Below are 15,481 nucleotides of genomic sequence, written 5' to 3' on the forward strand. Positions count from 1 at the left end.
AGAGCTGTTAATGGCCATAGCTGGTCATATTCCAATTTGGACAATTCCATTCTGCCTCTAAATTCCTGCTTTAGTTTCTGATGGATGCAGTATTCTTCCTCACTTCCTAAGCAAGCTTATTGTATGGTGGCGGTGGTGTGTGTTAAACAGCTGCCACATCCACCCCTGTTGTGCAAAGTGACTGAATGATTTGGGATTAAGAGCAGCTACAGAAATGAAATATACTGAACTTGCTCATGGGAACCATAGGATGTGAAGTGAAGGGGGTTATTCGAAACAAAGAGTTGCACAAGGATCAACTGTCAGTTAAACCTTAGCAATAAGTAAGGCTCCGTGTTTGTCATGGAGGTCACGGATTCCATGACCTCAGTGACTTCTGCAGCAGCCGGGTGTGGCTGGCCCAGGAGCCGCCTGAGCAGCTCGGGCAACCCCTCGGCCAGTTGCACTGGTTGCCGCTGGGGCAGTCTTCCCCTACCTTCCAGTGCTTTCCTGCCGCCAAACAGCTGTTTGGCGGTGCTTAGCACTTTCCAGGAGGGAGATGGGAGGAGCAGGGACATGGCGCGCTCAGGAGAGGAGGCGGAGAAGAGGCGGGGCCAGGGCGGGGATTTGGGGAAGGGGCTGGAATGTGGGTGGGGAAGGGTGGGAAGAGGTGGGGCAGAGGCAGGGCCTCATGGAAGGTTTCAGTGATGCGGCCCTCAGGCCAATGTACTAGTCCTCAAGTGGCCCTCATGGTGATTTCAGTTTGAGTTCTCTGAGCTAGGAGCTGGGGTCGCCGCTTCTCAGGTGCTGGGTATGGACCCTGCCCCAGCCCTACCAACCCCTCCCCAGCACCCCTGGAGCCCCGCAGGCTGTGCCCCCAACCCCAGCGACACACCGCACAGGCCATCCCTGTCCTCCCACCCAAGTTTTAGTCGGGGTATAGAGTAAAAGTTATGGACAGGTCATGTGAATTTTTGTTTACTGACTGTGACCTGTTCATGACTTTTACTAAAAATACCTGTGATTAAAACATAGCCTTAGTAATAAGATCCATTTAGTCAGAGTTGGAGGAAGTTCTGGAGATTAAGAAACAAACCCTTCTTACTCCTGGCTTTATAATAGAGGGCTGGAAGGCCTCTGTAGATCCTAGGACAATACAAGAGTATCATTTCTTCCACGCATAGCTCAGTAGCAACCCCTCTGGCCAGTTAAGGGTTGACTTTGACAGGGTCCTAAAGGAGGCAAGTTTGCTTCTCTAGACAGCAAAGATGATAGCTGTGATGTAGGATTTTCAGGGTGGAAAATGAAAAATAAGGGGATCCTCATGGTCAGAGGATTCCACAGAGAACCCACTGGTAAGCGATGGGGACGGATTTAACCCAGAGAGGGAAGAGTTAAAGTATGTTGAAAACTCTGTGCCAGCTCACTACAAAAGAGCTGTTAATGACTGGCTCCAGAGCTCACTCCTTTACCTTGGCGTACTTCATCAGCATGTTCTCCCGGGGAATGCGGAACTTGTCCATTTTTAAGTAGCCATTATCCATTTCATCATAACCAAATTTTGGCCCAATGTCACCCACAGTAATACCTGCCATAGAACAGTGGGAAAGAGTCAGAATTAACAACAGGTGAAAGACCTAACCCTTCAATAAGCAGGCAGTCTAGATTTCTGGGAGCTCTTGGCATTCTGATATGAATGGCAGCAGATAAGCAGACTTAACATTATCCTGTCCTCTTATTGCAAGAGTGTGGATGAAAACCCACAAGGATCTTCATACTCCACATCCCGTCCTATAATACAGGGATTGGGGGAACGCTCTCCAAAATTTGTCAGTGCCACTCCTGGCTAGAGAACGATGCAAGGAATTCCTTCTCTCTTGGGGAGAGGAGCATGTGGTCTCCACAGCACTTCCAGCTTGGGAGTACAGCAACTTGGTGATATCCCAAACTAACCTCCACTTTCGGTTACCACTAAACCACTAGATTGGCCTTGTCATTTTAAGTCTTAAGGTAAGAGCCCTCAGGCTTCTAGAGCCACACAAGATCTATCCACACACTTGTGCTGAAGTGTTATAGTTCTGCAATGCACTTCCTACCTGAGTTCAGTCTGAAAGATAAGCCATGTATGTTAACAATACTTGCAAAGCTATATGGCCTGACAATGTGTTCACCCTTTGTTTCCCAACAGTGCTAAACCCCAATGTAGACTCTTACCTGGCAAGGGCTCATGGGTGCCCAGCTGCCGTATGGGTACAATGAAGGCATGCAGCCCTTTGCATTGGCCCTGGGTGTAGAGCTGAGCCAGAACTATGGCATGGTTTGAGGTCTTTCCAACTGCAAGAGCAGAGAAAAAAAATATCATTTTAATACTCTCTCTTCGATAAAACACCATCTGAGATTTGACGAGCTCTACTATATATTAGCTCTTCAATGCTAATTAAGGGTCTGATCCCATAGCTGGCTCACAAATGAAACTCTCATTAAAGTCACTTATGTTGTGTGTGAAGCAGCTTCATGACTCTCAAGAATCACATTCAGTACTAAACAATTCCTTGGCAAGACTCCTACTGAAGTCAAAGGGGCTCTGCCTACATCAGAAATGAAGGAGGGGCTTCAAATACACAGGGGATAAAACTTCAGATTAAAGTCATTCTAAACTCATGTTGTGTAACAACTCAAAAAAAATGCCCAAAGAAATTTGGTGATCCAAGATTACAGCTGAACTTTGATAAGTTTCCTACTTGGCTGAAGAATGATTTAGCTCTACACACAACTTCCTTCTGTACCCATTTCCAGTCACTACCTTCCAGATGCAGCAGTCCTAACATGGATATGAATCACCACCTCCTACAGACAGGAGAGTGCCTCCTTTAGCTTCCAAGTTCAAATGCACAGTGATTCACTTACGTCCACCTGGCCACCACTTAATGGAAGTCACAGTGGGGCTGTTGAGAATGAATTCCTGGGTAGCGGGGTCATAGGTGGCAGTAGTTTCCAAGCCTCGAAGGTGAGTTCCTATGGGTAGTTAGCACATTATATTTTAACAGTCACAGATGACAACAGAAACAGAACTGAACAATGAATTGCTGAACTCCAGCAGTGATGCAACAAACGATATAACCCAAAAGGCAGAGAGGGCACACCACAGTGTACACTTAAGAGCACGGCATTTTAGAAGTATGGGAGTTATTAATCTGACAGCCTGGGCACCAAGCCAGAAATGTAAAATTATTTCAAATGATACAAGTGCCAGTATCCAGGTTGTTCCAAAATTAGGCCCTTTAGTTTTCAAGCACCTCCACCTTGACACTTTGCTTGTTTTGCATCAAGAAGCATATGATCAAGAAATGATCTACAATGTCATATCTACAATGTCATATCTTAGCCTGATTACACTGACACTGGAATCTGATTAGTTGCAAAACAAAGTCACATGCATTTAACAAAACATGGTCTCAGAAGTGCTACCATCATTATTCCCTCTCCAATGGGCTTGTATACCACTCATCTGATAGAGCGGTTTCTCCCAAATCCACGTGAGAACACAAGAGCACATATACGCTAGATTACCGAAGATTTTTCGGGCACCTACAATAGGCTGAAGGTAACAGTTCCATTAACTGCTTCCACTCCCCTCGTCCCAAGTCCTCACTTCACGCAAACTGAAGGCAGCTATATCTGCCAGATGACATTCCCTGCACTGGTATCCAGTCAATTTAACTCTAGATGTAGATGACCAGCTGTGGACTGACTTGATGCTCCAGAGTGGCAGACCATTACAGAACCATTGACACTACATGCGTATTTCATCAAGAGGCCTGACCCTACCATGATGTGTCCATGCACCAATTTCCAAAGTTTGTAGATCTAACTCTGGTGTCTCCATAGACAACTTAATACTCCCTTACTGAATTGCCAGGCCACCCCCACAATCATAAGCTTCAAACCTGATTGTACATACGCTTCTCATTTCAAATGACTGTGCTTTTACTACTAAAATATCTGCAAGTCAGTCTTCATTGTCACTTGATGTCTCACTGTCAGTGAAGGATGGATCCAAGCTCACGATTCAAAACATTTTCCTACTGACAAGTTTAGAAAACAAACGTCTCCCAGGTAGAACATGCTTATGTGTTGTGAAGTTGTGTGACACATACACATGGTCCCCACTGATCTTGCAAGACTTCAGCAAATGCTCACTTGTGCCTAGGGCTAGGAAACTGGGTCATTGCCAGGGACATTGAAATTTGGTTGGGGAAAAAAAAAAATGATGAGAAAACATTGAGTATCTGTCACCTCTCCCTAAGCCTGTAAGCAGAGGAAAGGCACCTGTAAAACTAACTGAGTGAGAAGTGGATGGACAAAGGAGAAAAACCATTCAATTCTTGATGATGAAAAGAACATGCCATAAAGAGGGAACTTAAAAGAGAAATGTGGGTGCAGATACTGGGCTTACCCAGGTGATCTCCAAACTATGGTCAGCCGCAATTGAAAACTAACTTATTATTTTAGTATCTCTTTCAGGCTCTGTAAAGGTCTGCACTCCTGCCTTCCAGCTGAGTGCCAAGTAGAGCAACCAAACTGATCAGGAAGAGGCAGAAGTCATTCTGGAAATTCACGTGGGTCTAGAAGCTGCAATATGCTCTTATCAATACACCCATACAAATAGAGTATTTTCATTAGTCACAGTCTCCCTCATTTGAGTGACAAGTGAATATCAAATACACCCAGATACCACAGTGATGGGCACATCAGAAACTCTTAGAGATCAAACATTAAACAGAGTGGTACTATGCATAGACATGTGAACTATTTAAAATTCCAGAGAGTGTACACTTTTCCCCATGACCAGAACTGCACCTGCAGAGATTCTGGAAAGCGCATGATATTTTCCCCATGCAGATAAACATCCTCTGTACAGAAAACACCTTTGTGAATATACTTGAGCGAATGTACTGTACCGTGACCCATCTCGGTTTGAGCATAAGTGCCAATGATCTCCAGATTCCAGGCAGGCATGAAGAATCGGTCCTGCTGTTCCAGGGTTGCCTGGGTGAGGAGGGTGGGCAAGAACATGCCCAGGTGGAGGTCCAGAGGCTCAGGCCGTCCACGATGAATAGAGCTGTGCCAAAATGCCGAGGGGTGGGAATGTGAAGGGAATATTATGGGAAGGAAGCAAGCATGATGTTGAAGGTGAAGATTGAGGGGGAAAAAAAAAAATGAATTGTGTTAAGAATTTAGCATGCAAATTTCAGAAAACCAAAAGCACTGTCCTGGTCTGTATTATAAAGAAATCTTGCATACTCAACCACACTGCAGTGCATTTTCCTCTTTGCTAAGCAGGGCAACATTTGCAACACTCCCCTTTTTAGCTTTGGCTCCAGTTTAAAGAGGAAAATCTATTTCTGATGTAGCATATTGGCTAGTATAGAGAGTTAATACAAACCAGTGAGAAAGAAGATTCTGGAAGCAAGTACACATTTGAATTTAAAATGGATAAAAGGCTGGCATGAGTCAGGTTGTGTTTTAGTTTAAGACAGAGCTGGTTGGATGAAGTTTGACTGGATTATTTTGGAACTGAGGCAAGTCTACACATCTTCATGGTTTGAATGGGGTTCCAGGAAGTACTCAAACCCCTTACCACTCGAAATCCCACTTGTTTCAGCAGAAAGAGCAATGCTTCCATCTAGATTTCTTAAACTTGTCATAGCTATCAATGTTTTAGATTTTGCTTTGGACTTGCAAATTAGACATATGTAGCATATATGGACTTGAGTTCCAACTATGATCTCCTCCATCCTCCAACACAGCCTCTTTTGTTAAATTTTGTCTGCTCTTTAGAAAACTTCAAACAAAAAAGGACAGTGCTCTGCATAAGCAATCAGTCAAAGCTAGTGACCGCAACTGCAGCTGTGTGTGAAAAAACATTTATCAGTCAAGGCATCACCAGAACAGAGCCCCTGCCCCCAATCAAACATGCTTTATTATAATGTGTACCTTCCACTTCATCTAGCCGACTCCAAATTCTCTCAGATACTGGTTATCAGGTTATTTTTAGTTCTAGAGTCCAGAAGTCTTTGGACACCAGAAAATGTAATGTATTATTATTAACAACCCTTAATAATTTCGATACCTTCAACTACTTAGAGAACTGTTTCTCTTTGATCCCCAAATCTCCCAACTGTGATAACCTAAGATTGTTTCTTTGTTTTGAAGTCTCACAAGATAATTCATCCAATTGGAACTTCTTGTAAGAGGTTTCACAAAAGGACATTTTGGATACTTTGGTGAAAAACATTTCCTCATCTGTTGGAAAGTAGTAGTGAGAGGGTAGGATTATTTCTCAACTGCTGACACCAGCACATAGTGAAAAGGGAAAAGCACTAGAGTGGCTGGGATGCAGATATTGCAGAAGTGTTGATCCTCTAAAGACAACATGTCCGGTACCTATATTTTACACTCTACAAATATGTAGTTTTTTGCCAAGTCATTCATAGAATGAACCTATTTTTCAGGTGACAGATTTGGGTTCCTGAAAAAGCACTGGTCTCAACGTAGACGCTTAAAGGTCTGGAATACTTGACAGAATGGATTAGAGTATTCTCTGTACTAGATATAGATGCACTTTACTATACACTGGCATGTTCTTTTACACATAGAGTTTCCTGGTAACAGCAATTCTTTCTACTTTGGCATTTCTGGTAGGGTTGCCAATTTTGGTTGGATGTATTCCTGGAGATTTTAATCACATGACAATCTTTAATTAAAGATTCATCTTTAATTCCTGGAGACTACAGGCCAATCCCAGAGGGCTGGCAACCCCAATTTCTGGGCTTGTTATAGTGAAGATCCAAAAGAAATTGTTAGACAGCAATATTTTGTAACGCCCCATGCCTTATATAGTAACCCAGCTGGGTTAGACTTAATGGTCACTTTAACATTAGAAACATCAGGCTTTTAAGTGAGTTTAGTGCTGTGAAAGGTGCTCAGGTGACTGTCATGAATAGGGCCCTACCAAATTCACGGCCATGAAAAATGCATCATGGACTGTGAAATCTGGTCTCCCCCAATGAAATCTGTCTTTTGTGTGCTTTTACCCTATACGCTACAGTTTTCATGGGAAGAGACCAGCATTTCTCAAATTGGGAGTCCTGACCCAAAAGAGTTGCGGGGAGGGTGTGGTGGTGGTGGTCACAAGGTTATTTTAAGGGGTGGGGGGGCACAGTACTGCCACCCTTACTTCCGTGCTGTATTCAGAGCTGGGCAGCCAGAGAGTGGCGGCTGTTGGCTGGACACCCAGCTCCGAAGGCAGCGCCCTGCCAGCAGCAGTGCATTAGTAAGGGTAGCAATACCATACCAGGCCACCCTTACTTCTGTGCTGCTGCCTTCAGAGCTGGGCAGCTGGAGAGTGGTGGCTGCTGACTGACGGCCCAGCTCTGCAGCCAGCAGCGCCAAAGTAAGGGTGGCAATACCATACCCTGTCGTCCTTACTTCTGTGCTGATGGTGGTGGCTCTGCCATCAGAGCTGGGCTCCCAGTCAGCAGCCCAGCTCTGAAGGCAGAGCTGCTGCCAGCAGCAGCGCAGAAGTAAGGGTAGCAGTACCATACCCCACCCCCCCACACACAATAACTTTGTGACCCCCCCCACTCCTCTTTGGGTCAGGACCCCTACAATTACAACACTGTGAAGTTTCAGATTTAAATAGCTGAAATCATGAAATTTATTATTTTTAAAATCCTATGACCGTGAAATTGACCAAAACGGACCATGAATTTGGTAAGGCCCTAGTAATGAAGACTGAAATCCTTATTTAAACAACACAACAGATACAGTACAGGTGGTGACAATACAATAGTCCCTCAACTCCACTTCATCAATGAGCCTCAACCATGTGCTAGAGAGGACCATTTTGGAGGGGAGAAAAGGCTTCCATGTGCCATTCCAGACTGACAATTGCCCCCAAATATGGTGTTTTAAATGAACACCTATTCATGATAAAATGGACTGAAAACCAACTCATTTCATGTAGGCTACTGAACCTGATACCAACACCTATTAATCACTGCCATTCTGGACTGGATAAAGACTCCTATCCAATTACCTATCATGAATCACCGAAGCCACTATAAACATCAGGCTAAAAAAATATATTAACTAGAAGCCAGTTATCATCAATGCAGCCTGTGCAATAATATAGTAATTATCCAACATGCACAGCAGAAATGCCTTACAGACATGTTAAGAATCAGTTTTTGACACTGAAATTGTGAGTTGCTCCAATATACCATCACTCTCACAAGCTGTGTTAGGTATATCATTCAATCAATATGCTAGTCACAGAACATGGTGAACATTACAAGCAAACTGACCCACACCCAGGGAAGAAAGTCACCGAGGGATAGGTCAATGACAAAGCATGCAAAACCAAATCACTTTTGTAGAAAGACAGATTTGATTTAAAACTTGTTGGGGAAAGGAAACAAAATCAGCAAGCAATTGTTTATTCACAGGATATCATCCACTTGTTTCACAACTTCTGGTCTTTAGCTAGTTTGGTTTAGAGTTGGAGCCTGTTGATTTAACAGAGTGATGTGAAAAATTCCATCAGGTAACTCTTCTTTGCATTTTCAGCTGGCATATGTAGTAGTAACCAAAGTAACTGAGATCTACCATGGGTTTTGCCATCTGATCTGGCAAATTACCGTATGTTGGGCACATTCCAGGTTTGAATTCAGGAAGTGTAAAAAGAGAACCATTTCATTTTCTCAGCCACTGAAACTTCTCTTGCTGGGACTTGTATAATTTGCAGTCTTGGGCACTGTGCTGCTTAGGAAATAGGATTCCCTGGGTCCATGATCAGTTCTTGTGTTTTGATAAATTCAGAAAGTAGGAACAGGGCTTTTTCCCTATAAAACAGGAACTTTCCATGAAGATATATAACTAAATGCAGCTACACCTAGAACAAACAGTGCTTGGGACAGAGCATAGCAATAACCAGTCTTTCACAAACATGTGATGCACAACTTCATCAAGCTACATTATACCTAAAGACATATGGCTGAGTTATTTAGGCTGCTCATCAATGCATTAGCCTAACTTTGCAACTTACATACCATAAATTCAGGCACAAATAGAGCTACAGCTGACTCCTGTCTGTCCTTGGCACCATAATCAACAAAATGTTCAAGCTCCTATGGGCAAAAACCTCATCTTTTAATCTTTGTTTTAACAACTATTAAGTTAGTGAGCAAGCAGGAGGTGCATTTTTTAAAAAAAGTCATAATTAAAGCCATTTGTGAGTGAGACACTGTGTTGTTAACCGGTAGAAGAACTCTACTGTGGCCTTAATGGTCAACTGGCCTTTGGGGTGTGGGGTTTTTTTGGTATTGTTAAATTTTTATTTATTGTATCTTTCACCCTTTAGATTTTAACTACAGAGCATCACCACCAATTTATTAGCTGGAGTCACAGCACAGAGGTTACCCACTGGTTTCCAAAAGGAACTAACCGTGGCCCATCTCAGTCTGGGCATAGGTTCCAATTATCTGGAGTCCATAGGTTGCAGGTAGCCATTTGTCTTGCTGAGCAACAGTGCATTGGTTCTGTAAGGTATATGTAAACATGCTGAAGTGGAGACCTAAAGGTGGAACAAAAGAGCCCTGGCAGGTTCTGCAGGAGAGAAAAAGAAGGATCAAGGTCTCAGCCTTACTTTAAGTGTGCTCCTGAAACAGCTTTCCTCCATCTCCAGCAGCTGTACACAGTAGACTCACTTATACTTTTGGTGTTTGTGCACTTAAAAGTCTTAATAGTAAACCTTAGACATGTAGAAATCATAAGCAGTACTAATGGGGAATGAACCAATACCTTCTGAACAGTTCCTTCTTCCTGCAATTTTTGGCTCCTATTATATTAATCACAAAAATCTTGCTCTACTTCTTGGACTCAGTGGAAGCCTGGAATTGAGGACCCTTAAAATGAGGGGCATACCATTAGTTTTAATAAGTTCAGCTGAAATTCAGATATCTGGCTTTGACTGAAAACATGTAGCTTTCCTGACTCAAAGCCCAATAGAGCTGGTAACTGGAACAGTGGTGAGGCATGGGTGTCTCGTTCCAGCATGGGGTTTGCTTTAAGGAAGTGCAGCCATTCTAAAAAGGCCACTATCAATTAGGAGCATTCAGGGATTAGGAAGGAAGAAGCTTCTTAATGAATGGTTCATGCTTCTTTCAGTACAAGTGCTCTGATCGTGTTATCTTTGTCTACTTGCACCAGTGACAAGATCATGAACTTTTATCATTACAGCTGCTCTTCAGTTTCAATCATACCATTCCAATTATGAGGGGTTTGAGGGAATGCTAAAGTTGGACATTGTGAATAGACATCTTCACTCAAAATGCAAGGTATTATTTCACTAAACTGAACAGAATAGTATTTGAGAAATAACTGGTCTGGAGCGAAGACAATGCAGACATATTACTATGAAAGAGAGAGGCAAGAGTACATTACATACTAACATGCAGAATTAATTCAGACAGGACAAACAACATGCTGAAAAGTGTTAGTCCAGAATTTATATGGATTGTAAGGTGGCTACTTTCCCTTTGACATTTTGTAGAACTTACGTTTATTAAGTGCTCTTTTCATTTCTTGATCACACCAGTATCTGATCAGTTAATCCTCTAAAACTGGAATGTCCAGGACAAGCAGAAACACAGAGCACTCTCATTTGTCCCAACCAGTGACCAGAAAATACACACACACACACACCCCCCCCCGGAATGGGAAAAACTACTTGGACCCTGACAGATTTCATTTTGATGTTAGTTTCATTTTCATATCAGTGAAGTAAACAGTCTCTTTCTCACTTAGGGCTTGTCTATACAAGGGGTTTAATCCACAGTTTTTTTGAGTTAATCTTCGAAAATGCTTTCACACATGCAATGCAATTCATTGTAGAGCACGGATTCTGCATATATTACAACCTCTGAAGTTCTCTTTCAAAGTGAACTAACTTTGTTGCAAAGTAAGTTAGTCTGGTCTTCTGTTCATGTGCATGCAATGCTGCAGCAAACTACTTTGACAGTCTTCCAAATGGCTATCCCAGACAGCTTTGTGGGCGACCGTTACTGACCCGTTTACCTGTGTGCCTTCCCCTCCTCTTCGGTCAAGTTGACTGGATGTTCCCTTCCCTGTTTATAAGCTGGCACATAGCCAGATATTATCCATTCACTTCTGGATTCCAGTTTATAAGAACAGCCGTGATAATACTCCAGAAACCCTACAACATGCCTTGAGCAGCTGCTTGGAGCCACACCGAGACACTGGATTTTATTGTCATCTGGGGAGAAGCTTTGGTGCGGGAAACTCTTGTGGCCAACCACTGGAATAAAGACCTTTTTATGGATATTGTTAGGCAGATGTCTGTGAAGGGCCATAACCAGAATGCGTAACACTGCCAGATATACGTGCTCTTGAGTTGTTTGCACTTTATTAAAATGAGGGACAACAGGAAAAAAAATCTGGCAGGTGACATGTAACCTGCATTTTTTGAGGAGCTGGACAGGACTTTACATACCTACACACCATGCAACCCAGGAAGCTTCATAATTAAAAGCCTTTTTTTTCAGGGTCAAGCTCAGACATAAGGGGTTATGAATGTCCACCATCTGCAATATCTACAGCCTTACAGTCATCTGCTGGTTCCACCACTAGTGCTACAACTAAACATATGTCCGACAGTAAATTACCTGTATATATATAAAAAAGTCTTTATCACTCATTAAAACCGTGGATTAGTTTGTAGTCAGGACCAGCAAATTCCAGCAACATTCCATAGACGAAAATATTGATTCCTTGATTTGTGCAACAAGTTCTCCCTTTTGTCTTGTTCAGAACAAACATTTCATTGACGTAGTTCAATCATTACCACAAGGCTACACTCCACCCGCCGAGCAGACATTGCTGGAGAAAGTTTCTGAGGGGGAAATTGAACAGTGTGCAAAAAACACTGATGGAAAATTCATTAATCTGAGTCATGATGCGTGGCAGTGCTCCCGTAATATGTGCTTGTGTCACAATAGGAGATGGTGTTGTCTAGCTTACAAAAACAATTGATACAGCAGAATACTTAAAGTAGCAGCAGTAAAAGCTATAACAAACTGAACAAATATTCAAGAGTCAAGTATATATCTTTGTCATTGACAATGCAGCAAGTGCAGCAAAGGTGAGAAGATACATAGAGATAAGGAAGAGAACCTGAAACTTGCAACATATGGGTGCAGTGCTCATTTGATGCATCTTTTAGCCAAAGACTTAAGTATAACTCCACGAATAAAGGAAAATGTTACTGAAATTGAAAAATAATTCCATAACCACCACTTTGCTTCAGTTTCACTGAAAAGAGCAGGAGGATCCATCATACATCCCCCAAGATGTATGACAGAATTCATTAGTTGACCTATTTATTAAGAATTGGCCTACTTTCTGATGACAATTTGTGATGAAAATCATAACAAAATAGATGGAACTATCACAGACAAAGTAGTCAAAACTTTAGCTTAAAGCCCACCCCAACTTCTAGTACAGTACTGATCTGTGTGACATACAAGCTGAAGTCCAGCTGTGGAACCTGAACCCACGATTTCATGGCCCAGAAAGGAGAGAGTAACCAAAATGAGCAACATGGACACTGCTTAGATGACAGGACTTATTTTCTTGCTGGAAGTGAATGCCACCCCCAACTCCTTTCACAAAGAAAAATGTTGCTGTATATAGAAAACATCTTAAATTCTACCCATAAAAGTGAGAACACGGATAATACACTAGAGCTTTTTGCTTGAACATCATGGGCTGAAAATGAAGACAAGACTCTTTGTTAGAGCCCCCAGAAGGCAGGATGGGAGGAAGACAAGTAAGATAATTTCTATCCCACTGTTTGGTAATGTAGATTTTTCAAATTTCAAAGCAACCAGTGACAACCGCCACAGTAAAATACATGATCTTGGTATCTTACCACAACTTATTAATCTCCATATCTGGGAACAAAGTATGTTATAAACAAGGTCCTGTGTTTTCTGAGATTCCACAGCCAGTGAAATCCATCCTCCTATTGCCACTGCAGAACTTGCTTACAGGCTTTTAAAAAAATCTTTTCTAGCCTTTTGGATTGTTGAGATAACCCTCCGAATGACTTAGTTTAGTGACTTCCTCAGCCTACAAACAGCTTGAAGCGATAGGACTGAGGTCTGAGCTGCTTCCATTGAGCTCAGTATGATGTTAATTCTGAAATTTAATGAATGAACTGTTGCAATGAACTGTTTTGCAAAGAATAGTAACAGAAAAATCTAAGTGATGTACCTATCCACCATTGCTGAATACAGTGGTGGACACTGGGACACTACTATGCATGGTAATTGGGGGGCCTCGCCACAGTATTGAGGTTCTGTATGATGCAAAATGTTCTGAATCTTAATTGTAAGCATGATGCATGCAGAGACAAGACACCAGAGAGCGAGCGTGAGCGCGTGCACACACAACCCCTACCCCGGTCTCCTTTTCCACTCTGGATAAGTTTCTCCCAACTGTTCTTGTTGTCTTCATTCACCCACTCCCAGTTTCCTGCATGTCATCAAGATTAAATGGCCTCTAATTTGGATCTGCAAGGCACCTTCTTTTCTAAAAGCTCTCCAGTATTCATTTGTTCTGTTAAGCATTCCAGCAATCACGAACACACCTCCTCTGGGTGGTACAGACTTGTCCCTTCGGTGTAAGTGCTTCAGGACAACAAATCATTTGTTAGACATGCATTACTTATTGTACAGGATCAGATACAGATAGTATTATGTAAAATAGTGTAACGATAATAATGGGAGGAGAAAGGAGAAAAACAATCTCAGCACTGAGTTCAGTAAACTCTTAATCAAGACATTCTGTACATCCTAATGGAAATTCTAGACAGTTTTAAAATATGTTCAATACTTTTCCATTTCTCTATGCAGGGTAGATTAAAAACAATAAAAATCATTTTTTAAATTTAAATTAAAAACAGGTTTATTTAAAAACAAATTTAAATTTAAATTAGGACAACCTATATTAAGGCCTAAACTTACTCAATCTATTAAAATAATTTTAATTAATTTGAAAAATACTAAGCAGTGCATATTTGTTGCTGAGTTATAAAGAAAGTCAAACCACTGAACTGGTGGAAGTCGCTGGCTAAGTAACTGCAATCAGAGTTTGTTGAAGCACTAAACTTCCTTTTGAAAGCAGTAGCCTCATCTGCAGATGCAGAGAAAATATTTTCTTCATTTAGATAATTCAACTAGTTTGGTTCAATGACTAGTTCAGTCAAAATTAAGGAATCATAGAGTTGAAAAAGCAGGAAAACTTGTTTTCCCTCTTCCAATGTATTAATAAAAGCTAGGTGGAAAGAAGAGATCTAGTTCGAAAATCTCAAAGGACACAGCGATTAGAAGCAATCTGTTCATTTCACCAACTACAGATAATACTGATTTATTAAAGAAAGTTAATTTTAAATGCAAAACATGCTTTGATAAAATTTTTATCCTTATCAGAAAGCTTCGTTAAAGAAAACTAAAACTTTAAAATGTTTTTTGTATATTTAAGCGAATTTGAATTTCCATCCAAACAGAGCTTCATACAAATAAGCAAAAATTAATCATCTAGTAAATAAGAAATGTATGATTTACCATTTTCTAAAATAATAAAATTGTACAAATTCAGACTCTGAATAAATGTATGATAACTTATATAATTGCTTAAATAAATGTCTATAGATATAGTGAACCTTCCTGGTTAGTTTTAAAAAAAAAAAAAAAAAAAAAACTCAAACCCCACACCTACCAAATTTAGTGCAAAGGCTATATTTATTTGCAAGTCAACACTGAATCAGAAGAGTAGACCTGGAATGGACCTCGAGAAGTCATCTAGTCTACTCCCCTGCACTCAAGGCAGCACCAATAATTAGACCATAACTTGACAGGCGTTTGTCTAACCTGTTCTTAAAAACTGCCAATGACAGAGATTCCACAACCTCCCTAGGCAATTTGTTCCAGTGTTTAACTACCCTGACACTTAGGAAGTTTTTCCTAATGTACAACTCAAACCTCCCTTGCTGCAATTTAAACCCATTGCTTCTTGTCCTATTCTCAGAGGTTAATTAGAACAATTTTTTACTCTCATAGGTCATGTTTTCTAGACCTTTAATCATTTTTGTTGCTCTCCTTGCGGACAAATTGGAGAAAGTCAAATCTTTTCAGAAATGTGATATCCAGAACTGGACACAATACTCGAGCTGAGGCCTTATCAGCACAGAGTAGAGTGGAAGAATTACTTCTCCTATGTCGCTTAAAACACTCCTGCTGATGCATCCCAGAATGATGTTTACTTTTTTTGCAACGGTGTTACACTGTTGACTCATATTTACCTATCGATGCACTATAACGCCCCAGATCCTTTTCTGCAGTACTCCTTCCTAAGCAGT

At 41.4% G+C, this 15,481-nt stretch overlaps 1 protein-coding gene across 2 annotated transcripts in view; it reads right to left on the bottom strand.

Annotated features, from left to right (window-relative positions):
- The window catches only part of ACOX1 (acyl-CoA oxidase 1), a 34,198-nt gene that overhangs the window by 12,346 nt on the left and 6,371 nt on the right, over positions 1-15,481 (bottom strand). Inside the window, exons 3-6 of one of the 2 annotated variants that reach the window (XM_048817525.2) lie at positions 9,488-9,648; positions 2,887-2,994; positions 2,194-2,313; positions 1,452-1,567 (exon numbers count right to left, since the gene is read on the bottom strand). In XM_048817525.2, coding sequence (XP_048673482.1) covers positions 1,452-1,567; positions 2,194-2,313; positions 2,887-2,994; positions 9,488-9,648 — 505 coding nt within the window. Of the gene's footprint in view, positions 1-1,451; positions 1,568-2,193; positions 2,314-2,886; positions 2,995-4,940; positions 5,102-9,487; positions 9,649-15,481 lie in introns of both variants that reach the window. The other variant, XM_048817524.2, reaches the window with a different exon arrangement.

Source organism: Caretta caretta, chromosome 14, assembly GCF_965140235.1.
Source record: "Caretta caretta isolate rCarCar2 chromosome 14, rCarCar1.hap1, whole genome shotgun sequence".
Classification (NCBI taxonomy): Eukaryota; Metazoa; Chordata; order Testudines; family Cheloniidae; genus Caretta; species Caretta caretta.